This window comes from Monodon monoceros, unplaced genomic scaffold (assembly GCF_005190385.1).
Source record: "Monodon monoceros isolate NGI ecotype Baffin Bay Population unplaced genomic scaffold, NGI_Narwhal_1 Super_Scaffold_14, whole genome shotgun sequence".
In the NCBI taxonomy this organism is placed as follows: Eukaryota; Metazoa; Chordata; class Mammalia; order Artiodactyla; family Monodontidae; genus Monodon; species Monodon monoceros.
In genome coordinates this window covers 63,588,336-63,604,599 of record NW_021703770.1, presented here as the reverse complement: position 1 = coordinate 63,604,599, position 16,264 = coordinate 63,588,336, and the positions used below count along the sequence as shown (strand labels likewise).

At 40.8% G+C, this 16,264-nt stretch overlaps 1 protein-coding gene across 1 annotated transcript in view; it reads right to left on the bottom strand.

The window, feature by feature from the left end:
* CPA6 (carboxypeptidase A6) overlaps positions 1-16,264 on the bottom strand; it is a 261,362-nt gene that overhangs the window by 75,573 nt on the left and 169,525 nt on the right. Inside the window, exon 3 of the mRNA XM_029223028.1 lies at positions 9,374-9,498. Coding sequence (XP_029078861.1) covers positions 9,374-9,498 — 125 coding nt within the window. The remainder of the gene's footprint in view (positions 1-9,373; positions 9,499-16,264) is intronic.

The following is a 16,264-nucleotide window of genomic DNA, read 5'->3' as shown; positions in this document are numbered from 1 at the left end:
TTGAGGTAGGTTCCCTCTATGCCCACTTTCTGGAGAGTTTTTATCATAAATGGGTGTTGAATTTTGTCAAAAGCTTTTTCTGCATCTATTGAGATGATCATATGGTTTTTATTCTTCACTTTGTTAATATGGTGTATCACACTGATTGATTTGTGTATACTGAATAATCCTTGCATCCCTGGGATAAATCCCACTTGATCATGGTGTATGATCCTTTTAATGTGCTGTTGGATTCTGTTTGCTAGTATTTTGTTGAGGATTTTTGCATCTATGTTCATCAGTGATATTGGCCTGTAGTTTTCTTTTTTTGTGACATCTTTGTCTGGTTTTGGTATCAGGGTGATGGTGGCCTCGTAGAATGAGTTTGGGAGTGTTCCTTCCTCTGCAATTCTTTGGAAGAGTTTGAGAAGGATGGGTGTTAGCTCTTCTGTAAATGCTTGATAGAATTCACCTGTGAAGCCATCTGGTCCTGGACTTTTGTTTGTTGGACGATTTTTAATCACAGTTTCAATTTCATTACTTGTGATTGGTCTGTTCATATTTTCTATTTCTTCCTGGTTCAGTCTTGGAAGGTTATACCTTTTTAAGAATTTGTCCATTTCTTCCAGGTTGTCCATTTTATTGGCATAGAGTTGCTTGTAGTAGTCTCTTAGGATGCTTTGTATTTCTGTGGTGTCTGTTGTAACTTCTCCTTTTTAATTCCTAATTTTATTGATTTATGAGTCCTCTCCCTCTTTTTCTTGATGAGTCTGGTTAATGGTTTATCAATTTTGTTTATCTTTTCAAAGAACCAGCTTTTAGTTTTATTGATCTTTGCTATTGTTTTGTTTCTATTTCATTTATTTCTGCTCTGATCTTGAGTTCTTTCCTTCTGCTTACTTTGGGTTTTGTTTGTTCTTCTTTAGTTCCTTTAGGTGTAAGGTTAGATTGTTTATTGGAGATTTTTCTTGTTTCTTGACGTAGGCTTGTATAGCTATAAACTTCCCTCTTAGAACTGCCTTTGCTGCATCCCATAGGTTTTGGATTGTCGTGTTTTCATTGTCATTTGTCTCTAGGTATTTTTTGATTTCCTCTTTGATTTCTTCAGTGATCTCTTTGTTATTTAGTATCGTACTGTTTAACCTCCATGTGTTTGTGTTTTTTATGTTTTTTTTTCCCTGTAATTCATTTCTAATCTCATAGTGTTGTGGTCAGAAAAGATGCTTGATATGATTTCAGTTTTCTTAAATGTACTGAGGCTTGATTTGCGAGCCAAGATGTGATCTATCCTGGAGAATGTTCCATGCACACTTGAGAAGAAAGTGTAATCTGCTGTTTTTGGATGGAATGTCCTATAAATATCAATTAAATCTATCTGGTCTATTGTGTCATTTAAAGCTTCTGTTTCCTTATTTATTTTCATTTTGGATGATCTGTCCATTGGTGTGAGGTGTTAAAGTCCCCCACTATTATTGTATTACTGTCAATTTCCTCTTTTATAGCTGTCAGCAGTTTCCTTATGTATTGAGGTGCTCCTCTGTTGGGTGTATATATATTTATAATTGTTCTATTTTCTCCTTGAATTGATCCCTTGATCATTATGTAGTGTCCTTCCTTTTCTCTTGTAACATTCTTTATTTTAAAGTCTATTTTATCTGATATGAGTATAGCTACTCCAGCTTTCTTTCTTTCTTTTTTTTTGCAGTACGCGGGCCTCCCACTGTTGTGGCCTCTCCCGTTGCGGAGCACAGGCTCCAGACGCAGAGGCTCAGTGGCCATGGCTCACGGGCCTAGCTGCTCCATGGTATGTGGGATCTTCCTGGACCGGGGCACAAACCCGCGTCCCCTGCATTGGCAGGCGGACTCTCAACCACTGCATCACCAGGGAAGCCCCTCCAGCTTTCTTTTGATTTCCATTTGCATGGAATATCTTTTCCCATCCCCACACTTTCAGTCTGTATGTGTCCCTAGGTCTGAAGTGGGTCTCTTGTAGACAGCATATATATGGGTCTTTTTTTGGTATCCATTCAGCAAGCCTGTGTCTTTTGGTTGGAGCATTTAATCCATTCACGTTTAAGGTAATTATCAATATGTATGTTCCTATGACCATTTTCTTAATTGTTTTGGGTTTGTCTTTTTAGGTCCTTTTCTTCTCTTGTGTTTCCCACTTAGAGAAGTTCCTTTAGCATTTGTTGTAGAGCTGGTTAGGTGGTACTGAATTCTCTTAGCTTTTGCTTGTCTGTAAAGCTTTTGATTTCTCCTTTGAATCTGAATGAGATCCTTGCTGGGTAGAGTAATCTTGGTTGTAGGTTCTTCCCTTTCATCACTTTAAGTATATCATGCCACTCCCTTCTGGCTTGTAGAGTTTCTGCTGAAAAATCAGCTGTTAACCTTATGGGAGTTCCCTTGTATGTTATTTGTCGTTTTTCCCTGGCTGCTTTCAGTAATTTTTCTTTGTCTTTAATTTTTGCCAATTTGATTACTATGTGTCTTGGCATGTTTCTCCTTGGGTTTATCCTGTATGGGAGTCGCTGTGCTTCCTGGACTTGGGTGGCTATTTCCTTTCCTGTGTTAGGGAAGTTTTCGACTATAATCTCTTCAAATATTTTCTCTGGTCCTTTCTCTTTCTCTTCTCCTTCTGGGACCCCTATAATGAGAATGTTGTTGCATTTAAAGTTGTCCCAGAGGTCTCTTAGGCTGTCTTCATTTCTTTTCATTCTTTATTCTCTTCTGCAGCAGTGAATTGCACCATTCTGTCTTCCAGGTCACTTATCCGTTCTTCTGCCTCAGTTATTCTTCTATTGATTCCTTCTAGTGTAGTTTTCATTTCAGTTATTGTATTGTTCATCTCTGTTTGTTTGTTCTTTAATTCTTCTAGGTCTTTGTTAAACATTTCTTGCATCTTATTGATCTTTGCCTCCATTGTTTTTCCGAGGTCCTGGATCATCTTCACTATCATTATTGTGAATTTTTTTTCTGGAAGGTTGCCTATCTCCACTTCATTTAGTTGTTTTTCTGGGGTTTTATCTTGTTCCTTCATCTGGTACATAGCCCTCTGCCTTTTCATCTTGTCTATCTTTCTGTAAATGTGGTTTTTGTTCCACAGGCTGCAAGATTGTAGTTTTCTTGCTTCTGCTGTCTGCCTTCTGGTAGATGAGGCTATCTAAGAGGCTTGTGTAAGTTTCCTGATGGGAGGGACTGGTGGACTGGTGTTCTTGATGAGATCCCTGAGCTAGATATAGACTTGTCACCCCGGTACTCACCAGTCTCCTCTAACTAGAGCCATGAAGTAACAAGGTGCTCACTCCTTTACGTAAAGATGTTAAAGAGCCTCTCAGTGATTTTTCCTGGGCCTGGCAGGCAGTTAAAAAACTTTGCTTCCATATTTTATCTTTCCAAAGAACCCGTGGCTTGGTGGTTTCAGTGCCATTAAAAGAACATGTAATGGCATTTTTAAAAGAGTTTCAAAGTTGACCTATGTAAGTCACTTAGTAAAAAAAATTATCTTGAATTACTTGACTAAATACTTTTTGGTCCTCAAAGGAAGTAAATTTACTTAAGGTCATGCTGGGTGTAGGAAATTCCTTTTGATTTACTCATTTGTTATTTACCGAGGACCCACGGTGGACAAAGCACTTAATCTGGAATTTATCGTCAGCTTACTGTTCTTTTTGTTTCAATTTTCAACCTTTAGAACTAGAAACATATTAAAAATCAAGGTAAGGTGTGGTGGCACCACGTTGGTAAGTTCACTTGGTAGCTGCTTGCCATGGCTCAAAATATGAGTGGAATTTAGATTGTCAGTCTGAATACGATCTGTATTAGTTCTTTCTTTCTTCCCCCAAAGAAAGGAGTTACAGATGAAAGTAGGTTTGTATGGATTAAAGAACTTTACAGTATTGCCAGTGTGGGGGTAAAGAACCAAATGAACTTCTTTGTCAATGTCCAGTCTTCTTGTGTTGTGAGCGAGCGAATCTGGGGTGGTCAAGAAAAATGCGAGTTTGATTACAGCTCAGTTGGTTGGTTATAAACTGTCAACAAATTCCAGTTACAGTAGGCAATTTCCAGCTGTCTTTTCCTCTCCAGTACCATCTATCCATTTCTCCTGGCTACTTTTCTCTATTTCAAGAAAGTCAGGGGAAAAAAAAGATAGATTTGCCAAAGCCAGCAACCTACAGAAGAATCTCCTTCTGAATTTCCAGTTTAAAAAGATACATGAACACATACAAAAAAGTTTTCAAAATTATGAAAACCTTTATAGCACGTTTACAAAATTGAGCTCTAGTGTATTACTTTTGCACTATTTCCAAAATGGACAGACTTTCTAAATACTGGGTTGGCCAAAAAGTTCATTCGGGTTTTCCTGCAACATCAGGAAAATGTGAACAAACTTTTTGGCCACCCCAGTATAAATAAGCACAGATAACTTGTTTCCCCTCAAGGTAAGACCAATTCCTCATATTCATCACCAGAAAGTTCTGATGCTGATACATCTGCTTGTTTGGCAACTCTTGGTAGAACCATCACTGTACCCCTTAGAAAGCTAATATTTTCTCAGGAGTTTCAGTATGAAAAACTATGCTCCTTAATTGATTAGATCCTTAAGTCATTTACCAACTGATAATGATAAACATATTACTAATCACATAATGAAATGAACTGTCAAAATAATTCTAACGGATAATTGCTCCTACAAAATATTTACCTTAATGTTTTCTAGTCAAGTTTGCTAGTGTTTTAACCAAAGTAAATGATGAGGTTTTTCAGTTTGAGGTTGTGGAATCACTCTAGTTGGGTATTAGTTTCTTTGATGAATCAACTCTTAAGCTTCTCAGTTTTAAAGTTTCCAAGTGCCCTAAATAGAGCTGGCCTTTGGATCCCCAGTATTTATCCATTCATTTAGGCCAGTGATTCTCAAGATGGCCTGCTTTAAAGTCACCCATGAGCTTTAAAAAATATGCCACACTGAGCCTTACTTAGACGAGAATCTCCTGTGCATAGGTATCGGGCCTTTCTAAAAAGCTCACCAGGTGATTTTAATATATTGTCAGGCTCAAATTTAGGCTAATTAATCTGGCAACTGATGGCTCTCAGTCCTCTTAGGTTCTATACTAGATAAAAGTGGAAGAGAGTATTAGAATACAGCTGGTCCTTGCTTCCTCTCTTCAGTGTGTCTGCTGGATGTGGTCAACTGCCTCTCAGCATTTATGCCTATACCCTCTTTGGACTTCCTGTGCTGAAAGGGCTGGGAAGCTGAAAAGTACTTTTCCTCGACTCTCTTACACCTGTGGTTCTGGGGACAAATTTGTGAACTCTGACAAGACAGGAAGTTAAGAACGAGGCAGAGGCCATCTCCTGCTGCTGTGGCGTGTCGAGGTCGCAGAGGTGTGACTGTTTAGAGGCAGTCAGGTGGCTGGACTCAGAACTCCAGGGTCTAGTCACCAGCTTCCTGGCATGAGAGGCAATTATGGTAACGACAGTGGTGGCAGCAGTAGCACGGCAACAGCTTCCTAACTGCTGGGCTGTCACACCAGGTCTGCCTACTTGGTCCTTGTCAACTGGAAACCAGCAAGTTGACGAAAAGCCCATGAAATGGAGCCTAAAATGGCTTTTTTTTTTTTTTTCGGGTACACGGGCCTCTCACTGTTGTGGCCTCTCCTGTTGCGGAGCTCAGGCTCAGCGGCCATGGCCCACGGGCCCAGCTGCTCCGCAGCATGTGGGATCTTCCCGGACCGGGGCGTGAACCTGCGTTCCCTGCATTGGCAGGCGGATTCCGAACCACTGCACCACCAGGGAAGCCCCAAAATGGCTTTTTTGTAGTTTCTTAGTTCCTTATGGCTGATTATTATTTCTACCCCAATTGTATGTACTCCTAAAATAGCGACTCCTAGACCTATTAAGAACTTTCCAAGTGATGTCATCACTTAGTACAAAACCACCTCCCCAAAGCTTCCAGGGAGGAGAAGGGGGGTGGTCAAAATTTGAAATTTTAAAGGTATTTAATTTTCAAAATGTTTGAAATATTTTTATGGCAAAAGGAGTCATGTCATATCGTTAAGGGGGCTGGATCACCTGGGGCCAGACACATGCGGTCACATAAAGATGACTATAACTATACGTTATGTACAGTTGTACAGAGTAAATGATCATCTTTTGAAAATACCCCTGGCTACAATAATGAAAGTCAATTAAAATGATCTCTACCTACCAGCCCCGTGGAACTTAACTGTTCTCTGTTATTATCTTGGGAACAACAAAATGAATAATTCTAAATGAGTGCTCTCCATGAGGAGACAACTGGTTTGAAACACTTGTTTGTTAGACTCTATTCTCTGTGGAGTAAAGGGTGATATTTGATTCTGTATCAGTTCCACATGACCTATATTGAATGGCAGGAAATAGACACTTGTTAAAATAACTGGTATATTCTTTTCTTCCAAATAATAATTAATGAAGCATGTGAGTTTTTACTGAGGACCTATAGATGTATAAGCACTTCCCTGAAAGGCATTCAGAGAATCAAAGCATGCTTTCAAAGCTACAGCAATGACTAAAATGTGTTCAGTATGAACAAGAGTTTTATGCACAGGTTTGACTCTACCCTGTTCTAGAAACACAGATAAAATACCTTTCTGCAAAAAGCCTATAAGTATTTTAATAAGCCTGTAAATACGTCTCTGGCAGGTAGGTATTTGTGTGGACCAGGGAGGGGTGTCACAGCCCCTTTGCACCCCTTGGCCCAGCCTTCCACTGAGACTAGGGCTCTCACCATTGCCTCAGAGCCATGAACCCTTCCCAGGCCTCGCCAGACATCATCAGGGATCTTTCTGCCAGTTTTGGCAGTACAACCACTTGCTGAAAAGTTGGAGTAGTTGAGGTTAGTCATTTACAATCATGCCTCTCAGCCCTGAAATCCTAGGGTTCCAAACAAAAGGTAACTCACTCATTCCCTTCTCACTAATTCACTAGCCTGTGTTTCTCCCCCCAAGATCCTACACTGACTCTCCATCTCTTCACCACATCCTTTTGCCTTGTGCCTGTTGGAATCACTCTTTGAGTGTAAATAAAATTCCTACATCCTCCAGTCTCTTCAGAGAACTCTCTCTCCTCATATTCTTGCCCCAGTAGAAACCAGAAACCAGACTTTCTCAAGGACACAGATTCTTCTGTGGCTGTCTCTTCTCCCACTTCTCCGGCCACGGGACCAGAAGGGAGGGAGGTCAGCATCCTCCTGGGCTCCCATTGGTGCTGCCCCATTAATCTTCTAACTTCCAGGAAAAGCTCATCCTCCCTTCAGCATCAGGCCATTCCTGGTTGCTTACCTCCAAGCTGGTATTTCCTGTCCCAGGAGTACATTCTCTCCCTCCACCTCTAATCTAGCCATAAGCCAAGGAGATTCAAGACTGCTGGGATGGTTTGCTGGTGGTTAAGCCCACTCATCCTTTCCTTTTCCTTTTCCTTTCAACACCTTTATTGGAGTATAATTGCTAGCCCACTCATTCTTGACTGCATCAGCCTCAATGACCTCCACCTCAGCCATCTCCTTCATTGCTACCCCTATAATCTTGTCACCAGCCATAAATGTTCTTCCCCAGAACTATTAACATCCAATAGCCTACACTTTATCAAAACTTCTTTCCTTCCAGTTTGTTGCCCTCACACCTGTTTTAAATATAAAGATCTTAATACCCTTGATTCTTCCATCTTGTCCCATCATTCTTCCTAGACTCTCCTCCCTTCCTATCCAGACTAGACCCCATGGATGACTACTTGAGCTAGTATCTCACTAGGAACCTCAACTTCCCTCCACCCTGATCTTTTTGTGGTCCTAACCAACAAAACCTCAACTCTGTATCAGTACTGCAATCCCTCTTCTCTGCAACAACCACTGTTATTGGTTCTTACCCCGATTTTTCTCTCGCAACACTCTTTAACCCCTATTTCTTTACTCTGAGTGGATAAATTTTGCTTCTCACTTCACCCAGATACTCTGGCTGTCAGTTATGATCTCTTTAAACTTGTTGACTCTCTTCTCCACAATCTTAACTAGATCCACAGTTACCTCTTTGGTCTTATAGGATAAGCTATCTTTCACTAGTGTTCAAACCCCCTCCCTCACCTGTGAATTCTTTCCTGCATCATCAATGTCTCCTTCCTTGCTGGTCCTTCCCTTCAGCTTACAGGCCAAAATTGCCTCCTTACCCGAACATGCCGAGTCTCAAGCATCCACTGACGTAGCATCTTCCTGTAGTCGCTCCTCACTCTGCCTCTCTCCCTAGTGTAACTTCTAAGAGTAGTAGAACAGTCTGCTCTCCTGTTCCATGTTCTCACCTCCTGTTCACGTTTCTGTCTTCTGCTCCTAACAATCTAATGCTACATTAGAGTTACCAGTGCAATTTCCATCATCAAATCCAAAGGGAACTCATCGATCCTTTTCTGGCAGGATATCACTGCAGCACTTGGTGCCACTGACATCCTTCCTCTCAAAAGGTTTTTGTTTCTTCTTTGACTCCTGCGACTATTTCAAATGTGTTCCATCCTTACTGCTTAACTATTCCTTAGAAAAACAAAACCCTCAACATATCCAAACCCGTCTACTCAGTCACCGCAGACAGAAGACTTGGAGTCATCCTTGATTCCTTCTCTTCCACCTACATCCAAACAAGTGCAGAGTCCAGGTGGTTTTGCTTCTGAAACATCTTTTGGAGTTCTCTCTTGATTCTAGGACTCTGGTCCTGACTCAGGGGCCTCGTTCTGTCTCCTCTGGATCACTCCTGTGGCCTCGTGCCGCTCCCTCCACCCACTTACATGTGGTTCCCTTGCTGACACCCTCCAGTTGTGCAGCGTCACCCACAAGATGAGGTCTGAGCTCCTAACTCTGAACAGCAGGCTGCCCACAACCTGGCCTCCCCCCCACTTCTCCAGCGTCTTCTCTTTCTCCTCCCCAACTTACACCAGTTCCCTGCACACATACGATGCTGCTTCTTGCCTTTGCTGGCATTGTACCTCTGCCTTCAAGGTCCTGAGTCTCATCCTTTGTCTAACTGACACAGCTCCTGCAGAGTCTGGCTTTTTTCTGTCCCTGTCTCCCTATCCACCTTGTAGGCATGGATAAGCTACTCTCCTTTCCTCACACAGTAAAATGCTTCCATGTTTACACTGATTACTTACAGGTAATGGTGAAATGACAGGGAAGTGTGGTTGCTTCCCCCTCCCCCGTTTCACTAATAAGAAGCTCATGAAAGGCAAATATAACTGTTATATTCATGTTGGTTTCCCCAATGTGAAAAATAGAACCTGAAACAGTTGTTGGCACTTAATGCATAACCTGAATACAGTTATCATTCAGTTCAACTGAGTACAAATGAATTAAGCAAGGAAAAAGCATGCTTACTTGTAGTGGATGTTGGTTTCCTGTAGGAAGGCTAACAGGGCTCGGGAACCATTGTGGGGAATATGGACATCAGTAACTGTTCCCTCTGATACCTGGGAGATACTGCTGGGCTGCCACAGGTCCACCTGTAGTGCAGGAACCAACCTATAATTCATATTCAGTGTAGGTGGGGAAAGATCCATGTCACAATGTCAAACATGTTGTCTTGTTTGCATACAGCAATACCAAACACATTTTAGAATTAGACTCAATGCTTACATCATCAGGGTAAAACTCCTAGTTGATTTTGAACTTAGTGTCCAAATTATATGACAGCTATATAGAACGTGATCGTTTACAATAGTTTAAAGACCAATCCATTAAAGTCACAAGATAAAAATGAGGTAAAAAAGTTTTAAGTATGACTTTGATATTGCTTAAAATTATTTATTGCACAAACATTTGAATACTAGCAAGAAAGAGAAAGGTGTAAGTGACCCTTCATCCTACTATACAAGCAAATCGTGGTGGCTTGACAACGTTTGGTAACTTTAAGTGGAGCATTCTCCTGATGCCACCTCCCCCCACGACTTTATGCCTGTTCACCAGTTCCTCCTCAGCCTTCACATGTCAGTAGAGACATGCCTTTCTCGGGGGGGACTTGTCAGCTAGGGTAGGGCTCCTTGTCATAGTTCTTAGAGCACCTCGTGCTTCTTTCATCACGTAACTGCCTCTTACCAGAACGTAAGCTCCACGAGGGCAGGGGATTTGTCCACTTGGTTACCACCCCATGCCAATCGCCTGAAACGATGCCTTGTGCATATTAGCAACTCGGTCGTTATTTGCTGCATGAGTGTAGACCCCACAGGGTAACTGACTACACGTTCATCACGTGTTCAGTGTTTTGTAGGAATGCTTACAGCAGGTTCCCAGTGCTTGTCTAGTGTTCCACGCCTGGTAGGAGCTGCACAGGCATTGAAAGAATGACTGAATTCAGTGGGGATGGAGGACAGCCCCATCTTCTGCGCAAGCCAAGAGCTACATGTTCAATACGGCACAGTTTGCCTGTGCAGTCACGCCTACGTCTCCTATTTGGGACTCCCTCTTCCTGCGTTTCTTGTCTTGGTCTGCTGCAGGATCTTGATCTCTGCTAAGACCTTATCTGATAAAGTTTAGTTACTTCATCTTTACTTAGGTGTCAGTGTCCGCATTCTGTCAGGGAACTCCAGAAGACCGAAAATATTTCGGGACTGAAGGAAATACACCCCTGGTGGTATAATTTCATCTGCAACAGGGTAGAGAGGCATTTATTTTGGGGACAATGAATTTACCTGTTTTTCTTTCAAGAAGCTTACTCCTCCGCTAACTTGCAAGGGCAACTCTGACTCAACTAACATGCTAATCCAACAAGCATAGCGCAACGGAAGTGTGGGGCTGGGAGGGATGCTGAGAGGTCATTTGATCCATCTGTCGGCCCTTGGGCAAGGATACATCTAGGACTGGACCCAACTGTCCCCATTTGATGCATCTAAACCACGTCTTTTATGTTTCCCAAAGAGGAGAGTCGACACTATCCTAATTTAACTCATATCCACATTTAACAAGATTGTCAGACATTTTCTTAATCCTTTACACCGCAGCACACTTTTCATTTTTTCTTGTTCCATTCTTCAGTGAGGAATGGCTGATTTCTTGCCCTTGTGAGATAAAGAACTTACCTCTACATGTTAGATTTTCTAATCCTTTAATCATCTTTGCCTCTAAACCCATTACAGAGACAGATTTTGATCTTAAGGTGTATCACCTAGTACCTGTGGAGATGAGGAAGCAGTGCTCTATTTAGAGGGTGGAGAGCCACAGGGACCTGAAATATCTGAACAACCACTCTGGTGATGAGTCTGTGAGTGCTGTTTTCTGGGGCATTTGCTAAAATAAGAATCCTCATCCCACAGAAGAGAGTAGCTTCCCCATAGGAAAATTCCATGGAAGAAACAGACCCTATGGCCTGACCTGGAGAAGGCTTCCTAGGAAACGTCATCAGAAAACAGTTGGTCTAAAAGAAACCAACAAAAAAGAATTTGCAAAAATCAGGAACTGTATTTTGTTTTGATATTAGAAAAGTAAATTAAAATGTGTTCTCCAGTAATATTTTAGGGAAGGGGTGCTTGGATAAGTAACGTGGATATTTCAGTCTGGGTGGCAGGCGATGCCTGTATCAAGATATAGGGGACAGTAATACGTGAGATTTGTAAAGTACCACACACTTTATAGGTGTTTCTAGACTCAGGTTCATAGAAGTCAAGTCACTTTCCCAAGGATGCACAGCTACCAAACGGTGACACAGGATATGCCTAACTCCAGTGCCCATAATCGCTGGCTGGGTAAGTGTCTCCAGGATTTCCTGAGACTATCTCAGAATATGAAGCACCTTCCAACTTCCTGACTTAGTGTTTGAGACAGTCTGGTTTGGTGGGTCTCACATCCTGGTCTGTCCTGTTAGGGGCTTTTTGCCCTAAGAATTATATATGCAGGTATTTCAAAGTTCTAATCAGCCCACCATGGGTAGGTTACCATCAATCATTTATGTAGAGCCTGATCCCATCTGGATGAAGTGATTCTGAACTGACCCTGGATTATGATAACAAAGTATCACCGGCCTGGTCAGGATGGCCTAAGGCTGTTTGCCAACCGTCTCAGGTCTTCACTGCAAACAGCCATCTGATCTTCCAAGGAAAGGATGCTCCTCTGCAGAGCCTTGGAAGCTGGTGGTTGTTCCCATGCATTCTTTACCTTATATGACTCTGAGTCACAGCCAGATCTATTCAAGAGATGGAGGCAGTGTATTGTAAAGGTCAACAGCATGGACTTGGGAATCCAACGGCTCTGGGCTGGAATGCTAGCTCTGCAGTATTGACTGCGTGACTTTGAGGTTTTAACATTTCTGAGCCTTAGGTTCCTCATCTGTACTGTGAAGATCATTTTAAAACCTACCCACAGGTTTTTTGTTTTTAATATTAACTGGAATATTAGAAGTAAAACACATAGCAGAGAGTCTGGCACACAGTGACAGCTTGAAAGCTATTAACTTTGCTCTTACTGTTATCTGAAAAGCATATGGATGGCCAACATGGTGGAGTAGGAAGACCTAGAGCTCACCCCCTCCCAAGAGCGCACCATAATTACAACTATTTACTGAGCAGCTACGGATGAGCATGACCTGAAGACTAGCAGAAAGATTTGCCACAACTAAAGGTATAAAGAAGGAACCACAGGGCTTCCCTGCTGGCGCAGTGGTTGAGAGTCCACCTGCTGATGCAGGAGATACGGGTTCGTGCCCCAGTCCGGGAGGATCCCACATGCCGCAGAGTGGCTGGGCCCGTGAGCCATGGCCGCTGAGCCTGCGCCTCCGGAGCCTGTGCTCCGCAACGAGAGAGGCCACAGCAGTGAGAGGCCCGCGTACCGCAAAAAAAAAAAAAAAAAAAAAAAAAAGAAGGAACCACAACAAGACGGTAGGACGGATGGAGATGCAGTAATAGTCAAGACTGCAGCCCTGGGTAGATGGCCCACAACCAGGAGCAAAATCACGATTGCAGGGGTTCTTCCCAAGGAACAAGGGGTCCGAGCCTCACACTGGGCTCCTGCAAAGGAAGATGAGCCCCAGACTGTCTGGCTTTGAAGGCCAGTGTGACTGAGACTCCCCCTGGGGACATAGCTCATGGTACCACAAGGACACGGCTGCTGGCAAACTCCATTTTGGGGTCCTCCCTCTAGCCTATTAGTGCGAGGTGCTAACCTCCCCAGGTTAGCAGCCTGGTGACCCTGCAGCGTGCCCCTGAGGCAGGGGCCTGGTAGCCCTGGTAGCAAAATGCTTTAAAAAAGGAACAATTAGAGAATAAAAAAGAGCAGAAATTTATAATCCAATAGAATAATTAGAAAACAAAGTTGAGAAAATTTCCCAAGATGAAGCACAAAATGGTAAAAAGATGGCAAATAGAGAAAATGTAAGAAAAGAAATTAAATCATAAGTCCAACATCTGATGAATGAGAGTCATAAAGACAGAGTAGAAGGGAGAACATTATCAGATCATTTATACAAGAATTTTTCAGAACTGAAAAACATGTATTTCCTGATTAAAAGGGGTTACTGAAAGCACAATGAATAGACCCACGCCAAATTACGTCATAAAATTTCAGAATACCAGGAATAAAGAAAAGATCTTAAAAGCTTTTAGACAGTTTACACTAACGACCAAGGAGCCACAGGACTTCACATTTCCAGCAATAGAGAGAACTAGAAAACTTCAACCCTCTTCTGCTGCAAGACAACTAGAAAATACTGAATAAAATATAATTAACATTCCTGTAAAAGTAGAGTGGAGCTCCCCCCCAAACATAAGGGAAATTCCCAGTAGCCTAAAATAAAGAAGAGAACGCCAGTTAGGGCTGTGTGCACATGGGTTATAATGGTAATTCAGGTTCAGAATTGTGGGAATCTGTCACAACCATATAGGGAATAAGGTTGAGATCTGGGGCCCAAAGTTTGGAGCTGGAACTGAGATTCTAGCATAAAACTAGAACTTCAAAGGGCAATAGCCTCAGTGAAAGAGTAGGAATTAAAACAAAACAAAGCAACTACACACCAGTAAGGTTTGATAAGGAGCCACTTTGTGTTAATAAATGCAAAACCCCTCCAAAGATGTACCCTCAAGCCAGGCCACGCAGAATTCTTTCATCTGAAACCTTGTTGAAGAAGAGCTCGTGAAAAAAAATTATAAAACACATGAGTGAGGTATCCGCTGTAAGTAAAAGCCAATATATTCAATACATGGCAGGATTATTCAACTAAAGAGCTTCATAGTATCTAAAAGAACGGCTAGAGCAATTTCCTGAAAAAGAAAGGAAATGAAGGGCTCTTGGAATTTCTGAAGATGAGATACTTTGATGTGGTTATCACTGCATACAGATGGAATATTTAAGACAATTACGTTATTAACAGGGGAAAGGTAAAGGAGCTTCAAGGGAGGGAAAGTGTCTACAAAAACACAGAAAAAAGCATCAGAAAAAAACAGTTTCAAAAAAGAAATAAGAAAATACGTCAGTAAATATAGTTAATTAAAAACGATTACATTCACCAGTTTAAAAGAGCATGAATACTGAATAATAGAAAGTATTCTCCTCAGTACTGGTTACAAGAGACATAAAATAAAAACAACGAAAACAAAAGAATGGAAAAAGATATATACCATACAAATACTAAAGAAAAAAAAGCTGGTAGAACTATATTAATAGCAAAGCATTTAGGGCAAAACCACTTTTGGGGATAATACAGTAATATGTATATCACTATATATAGTGTACAAATATAAAAATCTATCTGTATCTATATACATATGTATGTACATATGCACATCCATCTATACTGATAAAATGCTCAATATACCAGGAAGATATAAATACTACAGTCTGAGTGTATCCAATAACAGTATCAAAATATATACGGCAAAAATGGACAATATCAGGATTTTAAATTATAAATCTTCCATTATATCTCAGTAACCAAAAGATCAGAATTGCTTCCCAAGCACACTTAGAAAGTTTTTGAAAATTAACTCAATACCAGGCTACAAAATAAGTTTTAACAAATGTCAGAGAATTCATGTCAAACAAATGTTCTCTGATTACAGTGTAATTAAATTTAGAAATCAATGACAAAATATATCTACATTTAGAAATTAAAAAACAAACTTTAAATAACTTGTGGGTTAAAGAAGACACTGTAGTAAAATCGGGACCACATCAAAACTAAATAGAACATTTCTAAGAGAGAAATTTATGACCTTAAATGATCCTGTTACAGAAGAATAAAGGTGAGAAATTGATGGGTCATATGTCTAAATCAAGAAGTTAGAAAAATAGTAATACACAAAAAATTATAGAATACAGGGTATAATAAAAAGAGGATAAATTGATAAAATGGAAAACAAAAGTAATGGTGAGGATCAAGAAAACCAAAAATTGGTCTTTGAAACATTTAAAATAGAAAAATTATTAGCACATCTGCTTAAGAACAAAAGAATGAAGGTTCAAATGACCAATATTAGCAGCGAGAAAGTGATAGCCTGAGGAAAACGATTATAAGCCAATCTTACTTATGAACGTAGGTGCCAACCCTAGAAATGTATGTTAGCAAACTAAATATAGGAAAAAGGTATTAACATTACTGAATGCAATTATTAGTTTAACATTATTAGTGTATTTCATCATATTAATAGTAATGTATTAAAGAAGTCATATCATATCAATACACTCAGAAAAAAAAGTATCCATAGAAATTAGTACTGAAAAAGTGTACTTCCTTAGGCTATTAAGGAGTATCTACCAAAAATCTTCAGCAAGCATCTGCATACAAGAGTAGTGTTAGAAGCATTCATTTTAAAGTCAGAAACAACAGACTGCCAACAAACACATGAAAGAATGCCCAACATCATTAATCATTAGAGAAATGCAAATCAAAACTACAATGAGATATCATCTCACACCAGTCAGAATGGCCATCAGCAAAAAATCTAGAAACAATAAATGCTGGAGAGGGTGTGGAGAAAAGGGAACACTCTTGCACTGCTGGTGGGAATGTGAATTGGTACAGCCACTGTGGAGAACAATATGGAGGTTCCTTAAAAAACTACAAATAGAACTACCATATGACCCAGCAATCCCCCTACTGGGCATATACCCTGAGAAAACCATAATTCAAAAAGAGTCATGTACCAAAATGTTCATTGCGGCTCTAGTTACAATAGCCCAGAGATGGAAACAACCTAAGTGCCCATCATCGGATGAATGGATAAAGAAGATGTGGCACATATATACAGTGGAATATGACTCAGCCATAAAAAGAAATGAAATTAAGCT